This window comes from Leucopleurus acutus, assembly GCF_964270905.1.
Source record: "Leucopleurus acutus genome assembly, chromosome: 1".
In the NCBI taxonomy this organism is placed as follows: domain Eukaryota; kingdom Metazoa; phylum Chordata; class Mammalia; order Artiodactyla; family Delphinidae; genus Leucopleurus; species Leucopleurus acutus.
In genome coordinates this window covers 85,796,319-85,814,444 of record NC_139142.1, presented here as the reverse complement: position 1 = coordinate 85,814,444, position 18,126 = coordinate 85,796,319, and the positions used below count along the sequence as shown (strand labels likewise).

Below are 18,126 nucleotides of genomic sequence, written 5' to 3'. Positions count from 1 at the left end.
AAAGGATTAACTGAAGAGGCCCTTAATATTATATAAACTCTCTTATACATTTAAAATTTTTTGATTTATAAAAATTTTGTACTTACATTTGGGGATACATAATACAAAATAGAGAACAACAATACAAGTATGTATAAGGAAAACAACCCTGTTCAATAAGGTGAACAAACCTAACAACTGAGCTTGTTAACCTAAAAAAACAGCCACTTATTTTACCAGCAAGATGGGTTTATTCAGGAATAACAAAGAGCTGCAATTCGGGTCAAACAGGCTATAGTAAAAGCCACAGGCAAGTCCCACAAATGAAGGAGTAAAAAGGAGGAAGCTGGAGTTCTGAACAATATTCCATGGAGGAAAGCAAGAATTCAGGGTGATGAGGGGTTCTCACTGGCTTAGTAGCTGGGGTAGTCAGTTTCTCCTAGGAGAGGCAATATATATCATTCCTGTCTGTAACTGACAGTCCTTCCTGTTATTGACCTAGAGTGGTACTGCATGAGAGCCGCCCCCCCCCACCCTTTCTGGCCTCTCAACTCCATTTTAAAGAAGGTTCCCCTTTATTAATTTTCACAAGCTCAATACCAATAGAGGCATGGAGTAAACTGGAATAATATTCAGAAGAACCTTCTGGTAAGAATAATTATATTCTATAACATGCTGAAGTACTAAGAGGGGTTCTGGAGACATCTGCTCTAAAAAAAGTCAAGTCTTTTTCTTCTAAATATATTTCTGAGCAGAATCAGATCTTTAGACCTATAAACCTAAACAAAAGCAATGTTGTTAGTCTCAACCCACATATTTCTGGTCGAAAAGACTTTGGAAAGGTACTCATTTAACCACTAGCAGGTTAGCATTTTATTGAGACTATCAACATCTTTAACAATGAAACGACACACGTTATTGCAAATAGGGAATAAGGCAGCTTCCCCAGGAATCTCTGAGAGGCAACTCAAGAACAAAAACTCATAGTTATCTTTTATATCTGGCACAGAAAAACATATCATATTCATATGGTTTATAAATAATTGCCAGTTTGGCCTAATCAACAAACTTTGGTAATAGTGTCTCTTGATAAGTATAGATAGGACCTCCCTTTCGATCCAGAAAGTATCCTAGCCCCATTCTAAAAGCAGACATCAGAGCTTGGCTGCGACAGAAAGGGAGAGAGGCGAGTACAAATGAGCCTGAAAATTCATAATTCAACTTCATGCTGAGTGAGCTCCTTGATTCTGTTCATGCAATGATCAACAGCATTAATAAGTAAAGGGATCCAACTATCTTCTGGCTGTGGGGTCACATGACTTGCTCTGCAAATGGAATGGGAAAACCAGAAGTTAAATTTATCATACTGTCAAGGAAAAACCTATCCTCAAAAGGGAGCACAGGGAAAATTACAGTAAGAAAAGGCAAGTTTCTCTGCAGAAATACAGCTGCTCCACAGGTAAAGTTGAAAGAAAACACTACACTCACCTTCTACTCCTCGAAATGGGGGTTTGGGAGTTGAGAATGGCTATATAGGTTTATTCTCAAAAAGCTATTTGGGGATAAGTCTTCATACTCACTTTGTAATTTCAAGTGCCTTCTTTAAAACGGATACAAGTTTTGCACACTAGAAAAAAACAAGAGAAGTTACTCACCCTGAGCCCCACCATAAAAAGGAAAGGAGGGAAAAATAGGGAGTGGGGGGGAAGGAGAGCTAAAATATTTTAATACTCAAGTAATAAAAAGTCATTGTTAAAAAGTCATTAAGTATTATTACTTAATACTCAAGTAATAAAAAATCCATTGGAGAAAACAGGGAAAAACAAAAATGTTGATTAGATTAGGGTGGTGGGATCATGGATTCTTCTCTATTTAGCAAAATCTTATTAATACTGTTGGTATAACATCTTTTTTTTAAAAAATAAACTTATTTATTTATTTACTTTTGGCTGCATTGGGTCTTCCGTTGCTGCGCCGGCTTTCTCTAGTTGAGGTGAGCAGGGGCTAGTCTTCATTGTGGTGTGCAGTCTTCTCATTGCAGTGGCTTCTCTTGTTGTAGAGCACGGGCTCTAGGCACGCAGGCTTCAGTAGTTGTGGCATGTGAGCTCAGTAGTTGTGGCTCACAGGCTCTAGGGCGCAGGCTCAGTAGTTGTGGCACTCGGGCTTAGTTGCTCTGCGGCATGTGGGATGTTCCCAGACCAGGGCTTGAACCCGTGTCCCCTGCATTCGCAGGTGGATTCTTAACCACTGCACCACCAGGGAAGCCAGCTATAACATCGTTGTAAGTTTTTCTATATTTAAAATATTTTTTAATTAAAGAAAACAGAAAAAGGAAGAATATAACCTGAATTTCTCCCAATTGCTGATAGCTCAGGATATATAATAGCAGCAACAACTGGATTTTTTTTTTTTTTTTTGTCTGCATTGGGTCTTCCTTGCTGCACAGGCTTTCTTTAGTTGCGGTGAGCAGGGGATACTCTTCACTGTGGTGCGCAGGTTTCTCACTGCAGTGGCTTCTCTTGTTGTGGAGCATGGACTCCAGGTGCGTGGGCTTCAGGTGGTCACAAAGCACCAAGCTGATTTCCCTGTGCTATGTGGCTGCTTCCCACTACCTATCTATTTTATGGTTGGTAATGTATATATGACCATTGCACTCTCACTTTGTCACAGCTTACCCTCCCCCCTCCCCATATCATCAAGTCCGTTCTCTAGCAGTAGGTCTGTGTCTTTATTCCTGTCTTACCCCTAGGTTCTTCATGACATTTTTTTTTTCTTGGATTCCATATATATGTGTTAGCATATGGTATTTGTCTTTCTCTTTCTGACTTCACACTGTATGACAGACTCTAGGTCCATCCACCTCAACACAAATACCTCAATTTCGTTTCTTTTTAAGGCTGAGTAATATTCCATTGTATATATATGCCACATCTTCTTTATCCATTCATTCGACGATGGACACTTAGGTTGTTTCCATCTCCTGGCTATTGTAAATAGAGCTGCAATGAACATTTTGGTACATGACTCTTTTTGAATTATGGTTTTCTCAGGGTATATGCCCAATAGTGGGATTGCTGGGTCATATGGTAGTTCTATTTGTAGTTTTTAAAATTAATTAATTAATTAATTTTTGCTGTGTTGGGTCTTCGTTTCTGTGGGAGGGCTTTCTCTAATTGTGGTAAGCAGGGGCCACTCTTCATCGCGATGCGTGGGCCTCTCACTATCGTGGCCTCTCTTGTTGCGGAGCACAGGCTCCAGATGCGCAGGCTTAGTAGTTGTGGCTCATGGGCCCAGTTGCTCCGTGACATGTCGGATCTTCCCAGACCAGGGCTTGAACCCACGTTCCCTGCATTAGCAGGAAGATTCTCAACCACTGCGCCACCAGGAAAGCCCCTATTTGTAGTTTTTTAAGGACCTCCATACTGTTCTCCACAGTGGCTGTACCAATTCACATTCCCACCAGCAGTGCAAGAGCGTTCCCTTTTCTCCACACCCTCTCCAGCATTTGTTTCTAGATTTTTTGATGATGGCCATTCTGACTGGTGTGAGATGATATCTCATTGTAGTTTTGATTTGCATTTCTCTGATAATTAGTGATGTTGAGCAGTTTCATGTGTTTGTTGGCAAACTGTATATCTTCTTTGGAGAAATGTCTATTTAGGTCTTCTGCCCATTTTTGGATTGGGTTTTTTTTTTGTTATTGAGCTGCATGAGCTGCTTGTAAATTTTGGAGATTAATCCTTTGTCAGTTGCTTCATTTGCAAATATCTTCTCCCATTCTGAGGGTTGTCTTTTGGTCTTGTTTATGGCTTCCTTTGCTGTGCAAAAGCTTTGAAGTTTCATTAGGTCCCATTTGTTTATTTTTGTTTTTATTTCCATTTCTCTAGGAGGTGGGTCAAAAAGGATCTTGCTGTGATTTGTGTCATAGAGTGTTCTGCCTATGTTTTCCTCTAAGAGTTTGATAGTTTCTGGCCTTACATTTATGTCTTTAATCCATCTTGAGCTTATTTTTGTGTATGGTGTTAGGGATTGTTCTAATCTCATGCTTTTATATGTACCTGTCCAGTTTTCCCAGCACCACTTATTGAAGAGGCTGTCCTTTCTCCACTGTACATTCCTGCCTCCTTTATCAAAGATAAGGTGACCATATGTGCGTGGGTTTATCTCTGGGCTTTCTATCCTGTTCCACTGAACTATATTTCTGTTTTTGTGCCAGTACCATACTGTCTTGATTACTGTAGCTTTGTAGTATACCCTGAAGTCAGGGAGCCTGATTCCTCCAGCTCGTTTTTCGTTGTCAAGATTGCTTTGGCTATTCGGGGTCTTTTGTGTTTCCATACAAATTGTGAAATTTTTTGTTCTAGTTCCGTGAAAAATGCCAGTGGTAGTTTGATAGGGATTGCATTGAATCTGTAGATTGCTTTGGGTAGTAGAGTCATTTTCACAATGTTGATTCTTCCAATCCAAGAACATGGTATATCTCGCCATCTGTTTGTATCATCTTTAATTTCTTTTATCCGTGTTTTATAATTTTCTGCATACAGGTTTTTTGTCTTCTTAGGTAGGTTTATTCATAGATATTTTATTCTTTTTGTTGCAATGGTAAATGGTAGTGTTTTCTTGATTTCACTTTCAGGTTTTTCATCATTAGTGTATAGGAATGCCAGAGATTTCTGTGCACTAATTTTGTATCCTGCTACTTTACCAAATTCATTGATTAGCTCTAGTAGTTTTCTGGTAGCATCTTTAGGATTCTCTATGTATAGAATCATGTCATCTGCAAACAGTGACATGCTTTACTTCTTTTTTGATTTGGATTCGATTTGGATTCCTTTTATTTCCTTTTCTTCTCTGATTCCAAAACTATGTTGAATAAGAGTGGTGAGAGTGGGCAACCTTGTCTTGTTCCTGATCTTAGTGGAAATGGTTTCAGTTTTTCACCACTGAGGACGATGTTGGCTGTGGGTCTGTCATATATGGCCTTTACTATGTTGAGGAAAGTTCCCTCTATGCCTACTTTCTGCAGGGTTTTTATCATAAATGGGTGTTGAATTTTGTCGAAAGCTTTCTCTGCATCTATTGAGATGATCATATGGATTTTATCCTTCAATTTGTTAATATGGTGTATCACGTTGAATGATTTGCGTATATTGAAGAATACTTGCATTCCTAGGATAAACCTCAGTTTATAATGGTCTATGATCCTTTTAATGTGCTGTTGGATTCTGGTTGCTAGTATTTTGTTGAGGATTCTTGCATCTATGTTCATCAGTGACACTGGCCTGTAGTTTTCTTTCTTTGTGACATCCTTGTCTGGTTTTGGTATCAGGGTGATGGTGGCCTCCTAGAAAGAGTTTGGGAGTGTTCCTCCCTCTGCTATATTTTGGAAGAGTTTGAGAAGGATAGGTGTTAGCTCTTCTCTAAATGTTTGATAGAATTCGCCTGTGAAGCCATCTGGTCCTGGGCTTTTGTTTGTTGAAGATTTTTAATCACAGTTGCAATTTCAGTGCTTGTGATTGGCCTGTTCATATTTTCTATTTCTTCCTGATTCAGTCTTGGCAGGTTGTGCATTTCTAAGAATTTGTCCATTTCTTCCAGGTTGTCCATTTTATTGGCATAGAGTTGCTTGTAGTAATCTCTCATGATCTTTTGTATTTCTGCAGTGTCATATGTTACTTTTCCTTTTTCATTTCTAACGCTATTGATTTGAGTCTTCTCCCTTTTTTTCTTGATGAGTCTGGCTAATGGTTTATCAATTTTGTTTATGTTCTCAAAGAACCAGCTTTTAGTTTTATTGATCTTTGCTTCGTTTCCTTCATTTCTTTTTCATTTATTTCTGATCTGATCTTTATGATTTCTTTCCTTCTGCTAACTTTGGGGGGTTTTTATTCTTCTTTCTCTAATTGCTTTAGGTGCAAGGTTAGGTTGTTTATTCGAGATGTTTCCTGTTTCTTAAGGTAGGATTGTATTGCTATAAACTTCCCTCTTTGAACTGCTTTTGCTGCATCCCATAGGTTTTGGGTTGTCGTGTCTCCATTGTCATTTGTTTCTAGGTATTTTTTGCTTTCCTCTTTGATATCTCCAGTGATCACTTCATTATTAAGCAGTGTATTGTTTAGTCTCCATGTGTTTGTATTTTTTACAGTTCTTTTCCTGTAATTGATATCTAGTCTCATGGCATTGTGGTCAGAAAAGATACTTGATACAGTTTCAATTTTCTTAAATTTACCAAGGGTTGATTTGTGACCCAAGATATTATCTATTCTGGAGAACGTTCCATGAGCACTTGAGAAAAACGTGTATTCTGTTGTTTTTGGATGGAGTGTCCTATAAATATCAATTAAGTCCATCTTGTTTAATGTATCATTTAAAGCTTGTGTTTCCTTATTTACTTTCATTTTGGATGATCTGTCCATTGGTGAAAGTGGGGTGTTAAAGTCCCCTACTATGAATGTGTTACTGTCAATTTCCCCTTTTATGGCTGTTAATATTTGCCTTATGTATTGAGGTGCTCCTATGTTGGGTGCATAAATATTTACAATTGTTATATCTTCTTGGATCAATCCCTTGATCATTATGTACTGTTCTTCTTTCTCTCTTATAATAGTCTTTGCTTTAAAGTCTATTTTGTCTGATACGAGAATTGCTACTTCAGCTTTCTTTTGGTTTCCATTTGCATGGAATATCTTTTTCCATCCCCTTACTTTGTCTGTATATGTCTCTAGGTCTGAAGTGAGTCTCTTGTAGACAGCATATATATGGTCTTGTTTTTGTATCCATTTAGCCAATCTGTGTCTTTTGGTGGGAGCATTTAGTCCATTTACATTTAAGGTAATTATCGATATGTATGTTCCTATTCCCATTTTCTTAATTGTTTTGGGTTCGTTATTGTAGGTCTTTTCCTTCTCTTGTGTTTCTTGCATAGAGAAGTTCCTTTAGCATTTGTTGTAAAGCTGGTTTGGTGGTGCTGAACTCTCTCAGCTTTTGCTTGTTTGTAAAGGTTTTAATTTCTCCATCAAATCTGAATGAGATCCTTGCTGGGTAGAGTAATCTTGGTTGCAGGTTTTTCTCCTTCATCACTTTAAATATTTCCTGCCAGTCCCTTCTGGCTTGCAGAGTTTCTGCTGAAAGATCAGCTGTTAACCTTATGGGGATTCCCTTGTGTGTTATTTATTTTCCCTTACTGCTTTTAATATGTTTTCTTTGTATTTAATTTTTGACAGTTTGATTAATATGTGTCTTGGCGTATTTCTCCTTGGATTTATCCTGTATGGGACTCTCTGTGATTCCTGGACTTGATTAACTATTTCCTTTCCCATATTAGGGAAGTTTTCAACTATAATCTCTTCAAATATTTTCTCAGTCCCTTTCTTTTTCTCTTCTTCTTCTGGAACCCCTATAATTCGAATGTTGGTGCGTTTAATGTTGTCCCAGAGGTCTCTGAGACTGTTCTCAGTTCTTTTCATTCTTTTTTCTTTATTCTGCTCTGCAGTAGTTATTTCCACTATTTTATCTTCCAGGTCACTTATCCGTTCTTCTGCCTCAGTTATTCTGCTATTGATCCCATCTAGAGTATTTTTCATTTCATTTATTGTGTTGTTCATCGTTGCTTGTTTCATCTTTACTTCTTGTAGGTCCTTGTTGAATGTTTCTTGCATTTTCTCTATTCTATTTCCAAGATTGTGGATCATTTTTACTATCATTATTCTGAATTCTTTTTCAGGTAGATTGCCTATTTCCTCTTCATTTGTTAGGTCTGGTGGGTTTTTATCTTGCTCCTTCATCTGTGGTGTGTTTTTCTGTCTTCTTATTTTGCTTATCTTACTGTGTTTGGGGTCTCCTTTCTGCAGGCTGCAGGTTCATAGTTCCCATTGTTTTTGGTGTCTGTCCCCAGTGGCTAAAGTTGGTTCAGTGGCTTGTGTGTGCTTCCTGGTGGAGGGGACTACTGCCTGTGTTCTGGTGGATGAGGCTAGATCTTGCCTTTCTGGTGGGCAGGTCCATGTCTGGTGGTGTGTTTTGGGGTGTCTGTGGACTTATTATGATTTTAGGCAGACTCTCTGCTAATGGGTGGGGTTGTGTTCCTGTTTGCTAGTTGTTTGGCATAGGGTGTCCAGCACTGTAGCTTGCTGGTCGTTGAGTGAAGCTGGGTGCTGGTGTTGAGATGGAGATCTCTGGGAGATTTTTGCCGTTTGATATTATGTGGAGCTGGGAGGTCTCTTGTGGACCAGTGTCCTGAAATTGGCTCTCCCACCTCGGAGGCACAGCACTGACTCCTGGCTGAAGCACCAAGAGCCTGTCATCTACATGGCTCAGAATAAAAGGGAGAAAAAGTAAGAAAGAAGAGAAAAGAAAAGAAAAGAAAAGAAAGAAAGAAAGAAAGACGGTAAAATAAAATAAAGATAAAATAAAATAATTAAAATAAAAAATAATTAAGAAAAAAATTTTTTAAAAAAGTAACAATACAAACAACAAAAAAATGGACGGATAGAACCCTAGGACAAATGGTGAAAGCAAAGCTATACAGACAAAATCTCACATAGGAGTATACACATACACACTCGCAAAAAGAGGAAAAGGGGAAAAAATAATAAATCTTGCTCTCAAAGTCCACCTCCTCAATTTGGGATGATTCGTAGTCTATTCATGTATTCCACAGATGCAGGGTACATCGAGTTGATTGCGGAGATTTAATCCGCTGCTCCTGAGGCTGCTGGGAGAGATTTCCCTTTCTCTTCTTTGTTCGCACAGCTCCTGGGGCTCAGCTTTGGATTTGGCCCCGCCTCTGCGTGTAGGTCCCTGGAGGGCGTCTGTTCTTTGCTCAGACAGGACAGGGGTAAAGGAGCCGCTGATTCGGGGGCTCCGGCTCACTCAGGCCGGGGGGAGGGAGAGGTACGGATGCGGGGCGACCCTGAGGTGGCAGAGGCCGGCGTGACGTTGCACCAGCCTGAGGCGCACCGTACGTTCTCCTGGGGAAGTTGTCCCTGGATCCCGGCACCCTGGCAGTGGCGGGCTGCACAGGCTCCCTGGAAGGGAGGTGTGGAGAGTGACCTGTGCTCACACACAGGCTTCTTGGTGGCGGCAGCAGCAGCCTTAGCATCTCATGCCCGTCTTTGGGGTCCCCGCTGATAGCCGCGGCTCTCACCTGTCTCTGGAGCTCCTTTAAGCAGCGCTGGTAATCCCCTCTCCTCGCGCACCAGGAAACAAAGAGGGAAGAAAAAGTCTCTTGCCTCTTCGGCAGGTCCAGAGTTTTCCCCAGACTCCCTCCTGGCCAGCCGTGGTGCACTGACCCCTTCAGGCTGTGCTCACGCCCCCACTCCTCTCCCTGAGATCTGACCAAAGCCCGAGCCTCAGCTCCCAGCCCCGCCTGCCCTGGCAGGTGAGCAGAGAAGCCTCTCAGGCTGGTGAGTGCCGGTCGGCACCGATCCCCTGTGCGGGAATCTCTCTGCTTCGCCCTCCGCACCCCTGTTGCTGCGCTCTCCTCCGTGGCTCCGAAGCTCCCCGCCTCTGCCACCTGCAGTCTCCATCCGCGAAGGGGCTTCTAGTGTGTGGAAACCTTTCCTCCTTCACGGCTCCCTCCCACTGGTGCAGGTCCCATCCCTATTCTTTTGTCTCTGTTTATTCTTTTTTCTTTTGCCCTACCCAGGTACGTGGGGTGTTTCTTGCCTTTTGGGAGGTCTGAGGTCTTCTGCCAGCATTCAGTAGGTGTTCTGTAGGAGTTGTTCCACGTGTAGATGTATTTCTGGTGTATCTGTGGGGAAGAAGGTGATCTCCACGTCTTACTCTTCCGCCATCTTCCTCCGACTTCCGGCAGGTGGATTCTTAACCACTGCACCATCAGGGAAGCCCCTGGATTTTTTTTTTTTTAATTTACTTACAGAATTTTAGGAATACCAATAACAAGATAACATGAGGATGTATGTATACTTCCAATACACTGTGCATTCCTTAAAATTTTATTTGGGGTAACTGACAAGGCATATTGCTAAAGATGTTTATTTCTTACGAAGTCAACTTTTAAAAAAGTGTATGTGGAAAAAAAAAAAGTTAATGCCCGAAAGGATCCTATTGTACTCCAAGGTGTTTGCACATTGTGAAGATACATTTGATAACTCTAATTTCCACTATCTAATTTACCAAATATTATTAGGATTGATACATCTGATGGTAAAATATAAGCCACTGGCAGTTTTGCTTCTCTTTCCAATAAAATGAGACATAAGAACTTGAAGTTTATAAAAATAAGAGAATAGAACTCTAGCACAGGACCCAGGACTTGAAAGAATACAATAAAAACAGATTTTTATAAAGAGCTTAACCCTTGTGGTTAAATTACACAATGTGTTGATATTAAAACAGAGTATGTTTCTGAAACACCTATTTTGGCCTATATAGGAAATTAGAAACTTGTGACTTCAGGTTGAAAGAATCCTAAAACACTGTAGTAATTAAGACTTTCTTTTCAAAGCAGGATTTTCCACAGTCTTTGGGTTTTTCTAAATGATTACCCAAGTGGTTATGGAAGAGAGTACTACCAGAGCTCGTGGCTATTAGAATTCAAATTCAGCTTGATAAAGATCAAGCACAAACACATTGTGACATTACTGTTGTACTTGCATCCAAGTGTAACAAATAAACATATTCCCTATAGCTTAAAGGAAATACTAGTGATTACTGAAATTCTACCAATTAGGTCTGTAGCTATTCCCTCAAAGCCGGTACTTACATTGATTCGCACAGTCGGATGGCACACGGGTGGGTATATGCTCAGAGCCAAATCATCCACACTTAAGGGGAGAAAGCAAAAATAACCATTAACAAAGAAGGAAGAAAGCTCAGCTAGGTGGTTTCCAGTACACAAGTAAGGATGTGACTAGTGAAAAAATGACTCCCAGAAATGTGTATCAGTTCCTTAAATTGGGCAACCAATAAATAACCAATTCAACTGGTATTTATGGAATACATACATACCCTGTTTCACTAGGAAGCTGGGGGGAAAACCTCCCTTGACCAGTAGGATGGGACATAATTAATTTAGTTAAAAATGTGAGGATCTGAAACCATAAATTTAATAACTAACACAGGCAGGGTTCATCCCTGAATGCCACTAAAGTGGGCACCACTTTAACCAAGCAATCAAGTTATTACTATACCACCAATAATGGGACAAACTAACACCATGTGCCTCCCCAATATGATATGATACAATGAAAAGCACAAAACACTCAACTATGTGATATTCTTGCCAAAAAGTGTTTAACCTGAATATAATTATGAGAAAACAATCACATAAATCCAGATTGTTGGATATTCTACATGGCAACTGACCCGGATTCTTTAAAAATGTCAATGTTAAAAAAATACATTAAAAAAAATAGTCAATGTCAAAAGAAGCTAAAAAGGACAGGGACTGTTGTAGTTGCAAGACACCAAAGAGAAGACAACCAAATGTGGTATGACACCTTGACAGAACCCTGAATTTAAAAAAAAAAGCTATAAAGACATTGTAGAGACAACTGGGGAAATCTGAATATTAGATAACGTTATTATAAATTTCTTAAATGTAATACTAAGAGTAAGAATGTTTGTTCTTAGGAGATACACACTGAAATATTTAGGGGTGAAATGTCATTAAAGTCTGCAACTTACTCTCAAATGGTTCAGGGATAAAAATGGCACATCTACTTCAATTTTTAAAAAGCTACCTCTAATTATAGAGAAATAAACCAATAGAGAAAAAATTGTGAACAATAGGTGAATCTAGATGGAGGTATAGGTACTCACTGCAATACTTTTTCAACCTTCCTGTAGGTTTGAAAATTTTCAAAATGAAAAGGTGGGGAAAAACCTTGGGTTGACGGCACAAGTTGACATCAGAATGCTGCTGCTCAGAGGTTTTGAGTGGAGATCACGCTTACCTAGGGCTGATCTCATCAGAAATGTCCACAATGTCATCCAACTGAGCCACCTGATCCTTCTTCCCATTCTCTGCCACTGAGAGCCGGATTTTCTTCAGGCAGGCTTTGGATGCTCTCACCAGTGCAAGGCACGGGATTATGAGCTCCTGATCTTCCTCTGACCAATATGAGTCCCGATTGCTTGGACATCCCAATATATCCTCCTCATCACCGTGGTTGTCAGAGTTGTCCTCCTCAATGTCACTCAAGAGGCCATAGTAAGGGTCACATTCTTCCACAGCCTAAGGCACACCATGATACATGTGAATGCCAAAAAAATAAAAAGGTGTTGTACTTTCAGCATCATGTCCGAGTTGTCCCCAAACTTTAGCCTGCTACTTCCCTAATGGCTACAGAGTTGAATTACTTCATAAACCCTCTTCTGACTCTCCTAGTGCAGCAGTGGAACAGAGGGGAACGGTACTAAATCACACACCAGCACGGGGTGGGAGATAGGAGATGGAGGACAGGAGTGAGGATGGGACCTATTTGGTCGACGCTCAGCACATCTTCTCTCTTTATAACCAATCTTCATCTAGACACAGAGTTGCCTTCTGATGACCATCAAAGACAGAGGTCCCCTCACCTGCTCCATTTCCTCATGTGCATCCTTCACAAGATCCACACTCTTTGTCAGCACTGAAAGGGCTGCAGCTTTGTTATCTATGAGTGAAGAATTGGAAGTACTACAATTAGAGAAGAAACCCAACAATTCTCTTAAGTCTGCAAAAAGCAGACTGCAAAAAGCATTTGAAAGGAGTGCCGAGGACAGTCAACAAGGGCAGCAGTTTAATGTAAAATTCTTCTCACATACATCCTCTGGGTACTCAGACAGGGGCTGAAAAGCTTTTTGTCATTCACCACAGGAAGAAATAAAACGGTCATATGATGTTTCTCATCATGGTCCTCTTGGATGACCACTGCTTTTGGCCTAGCAGGCTCTACCTCATAACTGCTTCAGTGTCCTCAAAATACTGCCCCTGGGGCAGGACCAGAAGAGGAAACCATGTCTTTCAACAAGAGACAGAGCCACAGCCAGAGAGTGTTTGAATTTAGAAGTTATGAGAACTAAAAAGACTGGCAAAAAGTATTAATACCTGTCTTTTCATGTTGGTGATAAACCAGATCTATTTCACTAAGCTCTTTATCTAAGTAAAAATACATATATACTACAAAAACGGCAGCTAGATATGAGAGGTCTATCTGTTTTGGCCATCAGAGTCGATGTCCACTTTGCACTCTCACCCACCTCTTGGGATCCGAGGCACCTGCTGGCACGCCTCCCAGACACTGTTGTAGGAAATAAGGTTCTCAGGGCTGCAGAAAGGAATAAGGATGTATCAATAACCTAGGTTCCTGTTTCCTAAAAGGTCCTTCCTGCTGGTCATTATTCTCAGTTATCAGTAACTTTGCTGTTAAAATGAGTTTTTCCTCCCTCCCAGAAGCAAGGAACCCCATTAACCAATAACCCCAACTGTGGTGTCACTACCTCTGAGTTGGAGTGATATAAAGCACTTCCACAAGCTGAGCCATGCCATCCACGATGTCCAGAGTGGCACTCCGTACCAGCTTTCGCAGGGTGATTCCTGTAGCCAAACCCAAAGACTAAGCAGCCTGGTCGTCACCAAAAATAAATTTAAAAAAACCAGTGGCTTCTTGACAACTGTGGATAAAACACTTTAAGTTTAAACCACATGAGTAGCCCTGAAGATCCATGAGACATGTACTCATTTATAATTATAGCATGATTATAATCAAGGCATGAATATACAAGCAGGGCTGGAGGCCACTTAACCTATAAGGGAGCTCAGGAACAGCATGTGATGTAATATGGGTGGAGGAGCCTGGGGACTGCCTGGGCCTGGGGATGGGGCTGATATCCAACCAGCATCTGTGGCAGTTATAATGTTAGAGAGAGGGAGGAGCCAGGGAGAATTAAAAATGTTAAGAGTCAAGCAAGGGCTTCCCTGGTGGCACAGTGGTTAAGAATCTGCCTGCCAGCGCAGGGGACACAGGTTCGAACCCTGGTCCGGGAAGATCCCACGTGCCGCGGAGCAACTAAGCCCACGTGCCACAACTACTGAACCTATGCTCTAGAGCCCGTGAGCCACAACTACTGAAGCCCGCATGCCTAGAGCCTGTGCTTCACAAAAAGAGAAGCCACTGCAATGAGAAGCCCGTGCACCGTAACGAGGAGTGGCCCCCGCTCACTGCAGGTAGAGAAAGCCCACGCTCAGCAACAAAGACCCAATGCAGCCAAAAATAAATAAATAAAATAAATTTATTAAAAAAAAAAAAGAGGCAAGGCAGGGGAGATGGGAACACAGCATCTGAACCTTAGCACAAAGGCTTACTTATGGAGGTCACATATATTACATAACTACCTTTGACTGCACTTTATGGGAGAAAGTTACATTACATGCTCAAAATGAGGAAAAGGTAAAAATTTCAGGATAGAAGCTGTCATAGTAGCAAAGATCTATTCCATAAACCGAATGCTTACGTGTAGGGAGTGGCTTACCCTGATCCTTGGGAAGCGAATAGTATACTGCAATAATTGCCTTGATGGAAGCATGGACTTGTTCAGAGAACTTCTGGGTTTCCTATGAGGTGATAAGCCAATTTCAGAAAGAAAAAAGGAAATGGATTAGATCAATGTGGTCAACCCATCTACTGTGGAAGAGAGCAGACATCTGTACAGCATCATCAAACATTTTCTGAAGTCTTATTATGTGTTAGGCCCTGTGCTATTCTCATAACATACCAGAGAGGAGTTAGCTGGATACCAGATACTGAGCAGACAACTGATTAAGACATGAAGAAACAGCAGGAAAAACTTATTCCTGATACTCTATATCCCAAGATATTTGTGATCTGTTTTGAGGTATTCACCATACCTTAGACCAGGAGTTGGCAAACTAGGGCCCAAGGGCCCAATCAGGCCCAATGCCAGGTTTTGTAAATAAAGTGTTACTGGGACACAGCCACACTTTTTTTTTTTTTGGCTACATTGGGTCTTCATTGCTGCGTGCGGGTTTTCTCTAGTTGTGGCGAGTGGGGGCTACTCTTCATTGTGGTGAGTGGGCTTCTCATTGCGGTGGCTTCTCTTGTTGCGGAGCATGGGCTCTAGGTTCGCAGGCTCAGTAGTTGTGGCGCACGGGCTTAGTTGCTCCGTGGCATGTGGGATCTTCCCGGACCAGGGCTCGAACCTGCATTGGTAGGCGGATTCTTAACCACTGCACCACCAGGGAAGTCCCAACACTCTTGGTTTACATATTGTCTACAGTTGTGTTCACACTACAGGGGCAGAGTTGAGGTCTGCAAAGCCTAAAATGTATACTATCTGGCCCTTTACAGAAAAAGTTTGCCAACTCTATCTTAGGCCATTAACCAGTTGTCTGTCTCTCTGCCTCTGTGTGTGTCTCTGTCTCTTTCTAACAGAATCTCAGTATATCTAAAAGTAATTAGCATGGACTCTACAATGCTCAATGTTGACTATTTTTCTTCGAAACAGTCACTGGCTTTCTCTTACCTTCTTTGTCCTCACTTCTCTGCTCAATTCTAAGCCAGCATTATGCAAAATGTGGTCCACAGATTGGTGCCAGTCCATAAATGGTCTGTTACCAGTCTGGGATGGATAAATACAATGACTGAGAGCACTTAGAAACTTTTATGCCAATTTGACATTGTTTCAACATTCAAACATATAATTTCATAAAAATACCAAGCCATAAGAACTGGAATTAAAATAAAACAAAACAATAAAAACCCCAAACATTCTTTAATAGAACTAATGTGCTGAGATCCTAAGAAAGCAATTGTGATTCAAATATATATAATTCAAATAAAACCATATTCTAATTTTTCATCAATGAGTAAAAAACCACTGTCCTGAGCATGTACAGAAAAATAGTTCTATTCTTGCTCCTCATGGTATCTTACTAGCTGTGAATTTTAGCCACAAGTCCTAAGTGTATTTGGAAGAAAGGAGTCAGCACATAAGAAAAATAAGGTAACATTACTACTCCCTTTGAAATAAAGATTGACTTTCTTCAACAAACTTTTAAAGTACTTTCATAAAATTCTCTTGTTTCCTCATCTCAGATCTCTGAGGTATGTAAGTGGAGAGAGTTTACTACTGTAGGTGCAGCAAGAGAAGATTTTTTCATTTCAAAACATCTAGATATATAATTGAGAAAGAGAATGAAAGTATTGACTATGAAAATAAAATAAGGCAATGAATATGTCATTTTAAAACAAACTTACTCCCAAATTAAGTATACCTAGCTCTAGAAAAACTGAGCATAGAGCATACCTGGCCACAGCCAACAACATTTACTTTCAAGTATTTTATAATAAAGTTTTATAATAAAGCACAAATTCTTTGTTCTAGCAATTCCACTTCTGGGAATTTTTACCGATTATATAGATATACAAAAAGACTGTATTAGGCAATCTACCACAGTACTGTTTATAATATAATAGTTACAAACTGGAAACAACTTAAATGTCCACACAGTACTGGTTAGATAAATTATGGTTATGTCCACTCTGTTGAATACCATGCTGCCATTACAAAAAACTGAGCAACTTTATATATGCTCCCAAAAATCAATTTGCAAGCTATGTTGTTAGTTTTTTTTAAAAAGGTCCAGAAAAGTGTTTATGGTATCCTATCATTTGTGTAAAAAGAAGCAGGTATATATACGTAAGTGTGTATATGCATAGCATGTATATGGAATAATACAAAAGGAACAAGGGGCAGGAGATATAAACTTTTTAGCACATTTAACTTTGATATCTTTTGAATTTTATACTGTCTACATTATTACTAATGTAAAAAATAATTCAATGTAAAAGAGTATTATGTAATATAACAAAAAAGGTGTAGCTTAGACATTAGATAGAACCTAATTTAAATCCTAGCTCCACTACTTATCCACCTTAACCTGAGCGTCTGAGCCTGCTTACCATCTGTCAGATGGGGATCATGTATGTGAAAACACCTAGCAAATAGCAAGTGCTTTTTAAAAAAAATTATCAGAAGGGAAATAACCAGGATGAACTTCAGAATGAACCAATATTTAGAAGAGTTGCCCAACCCATGACAGCTACTGCATTTGGCAATTTGATCTTCAGAACAATCCTGTAATGTGAGAACCACCATCTTACTTTACAGATGAGGAAATTAAATCCCCTGCTTTGAATGTAAAACGTGGAAAGAAAATGAGAGGATTCCTAAGGAATAACAAGGCATCACAAGAACTGTAGGAAAGTGAAGCCCACCTGTGGTGACGGCAGTGGAAGTCGAGAGAAGACTTCGGTCAGAGTCGTGGCTGCCCTTGACACTGCCATAGCTGCCTCACCTGGGAGGTGATAGAGGAGGCGGCGGGAGCCAATATGTTAGTGCCAAAAGGATAAGGCTCCAGCGGCTGCATGGACTTTGAAGATAACGCGTTCCCTCTCCACCCTTGCCGGCTAAGACGTCTCAAAAAAACAACCCCAAATCAGTGTTTTCTATCTCAATCTCAGAGGTGCTGAGGATGGGTAAGGCGAGGTATCCCCACAGACAGGATGGGGCGGGGGAAAGCAGGAAAGAAAGGGGTAGGGACGCTGCAAGAGATGAGAGATGGCAGCCTGAAACAGGAGAGGCACTCACGGAGTCTCCTCCAAAAGGTTTCCCGATCAAACTCCTTGGTGGTCTCCCGGGCTTCGCCGACTAGTGGGCGCGGCGTGCGGGCCGGGCGGCCGCAAAGTAAAGAGCACAGGTAAGCGGAGTCACTTCCAGACCCCACCTCCTCCGCCCGGACCCCACCGCCGCCACGGCCTCGCCCCTTCCCACCCAAGCCCGCCCCGGCCGTCGCCCGTCCCCACTACGTCAGCTCACCCCGCACTCCAGGAAGGAGGAACCGCAGCTCCCCTGCTAGGTGCCGGAGCTGCTCCAAAGCCGGAGGCAGGGTGGAGTCTGCGGCTGCAGGTGCAGCTGCGCTCGCCATCTCAGCAGGACGCGAGGAGTCCACGGACTAAGCCGCTGCGGGAGCCGCACTGCCGTGACGGCCCCACTTCCGGGCCGCGGATTCGCTTCCGGCAACAACCCGCCCCGCCCCGCCCCTGCCCAGAGGCCCAGCCGCGCCTCCTTCCGCGCTCCAATGCGCGGCTACACCTCCTCTCGCCCCGCCCTGCCCCGCCACGG

The 18,126-nt window shown here is 41.4% G+C and overlaps 1 protein-coding gene across 2 annotated transcripts; it reads right to left on the bottom strand.

Moving 5' to 3' along the window:
* Positions 1 to 613: 613 nt before the first annotated feature.
* Positions 614 to 17,986, bottom strand: CCNDBP1 (cyclin D1 binding protein 1). 2 transcript variants are annotated; one of them, XM_082854240.1, is made up of 11 exons: positions 17,821 to 17,986; positions 17,593 to 17,652; positions 17,220 to 17,299; positions 14,455 to 14,536; positions 13,423 to 13,519; positions 13,183 to 13,250; positions 12,520 to 12,596; positions 11,895 to 12,175; positions 10,703 to 10,763; positions 1,560 to 1,606; positions 614 to 1,304 (listed from the first exon to the last, which is right to left on the bottom strand). In XM_082854240.1, the coding sequence occupies exons 1-11, from the start codon at positions 17,927 to 17,929 to the stop codon at positions 1,190 to 1,192; spliced, it is 1,077 nt and encodes a 358-aa protein (XP_082710366.1). In that variant the 5' UTR covers positions 17,930 to 17,986; the 3' UTR covers positions 614 to 1,189. The 2 variants fall into 2 exon arrangements, with proteins under 2 accessions (XP_082710366.1, XP_082710365.1); XM_082854239.1 differs by lacking the exons at positions 614 to 1,304; positions 1,560 to 1,606 and adding an exon at positions 9,365 to 9,727.
* Between the last annotated feature and the right edge of the window lie 140 nt (positions 17,987 to 18,126).

Bases quoted from the DNA above. Each gene is read 5' to 3' on its own strand.
- CCNDBP1 (XM_082854239.1), bottom strand. From the start codon at position 17,929: ATGGCGAGCGCAGCTGCACCTGCAGCCGCAGACTCCACCCTGCCTCCG. The intron at 17,300-17,592 runs GTGAGTGCCTCT...ATCACCTCCCAG, and splicing joins AACCTTTTGGAGGAGACTCC to GTGAGGCAGCTATGGCAGTG. The intron at 14,537-17,219 runs GTGGGCTTCACT...ATCACCTCATAG, and splicing joins TTCCACTGCCGTCACCACAG to GAAACCCAGAAGTTCTCTGA.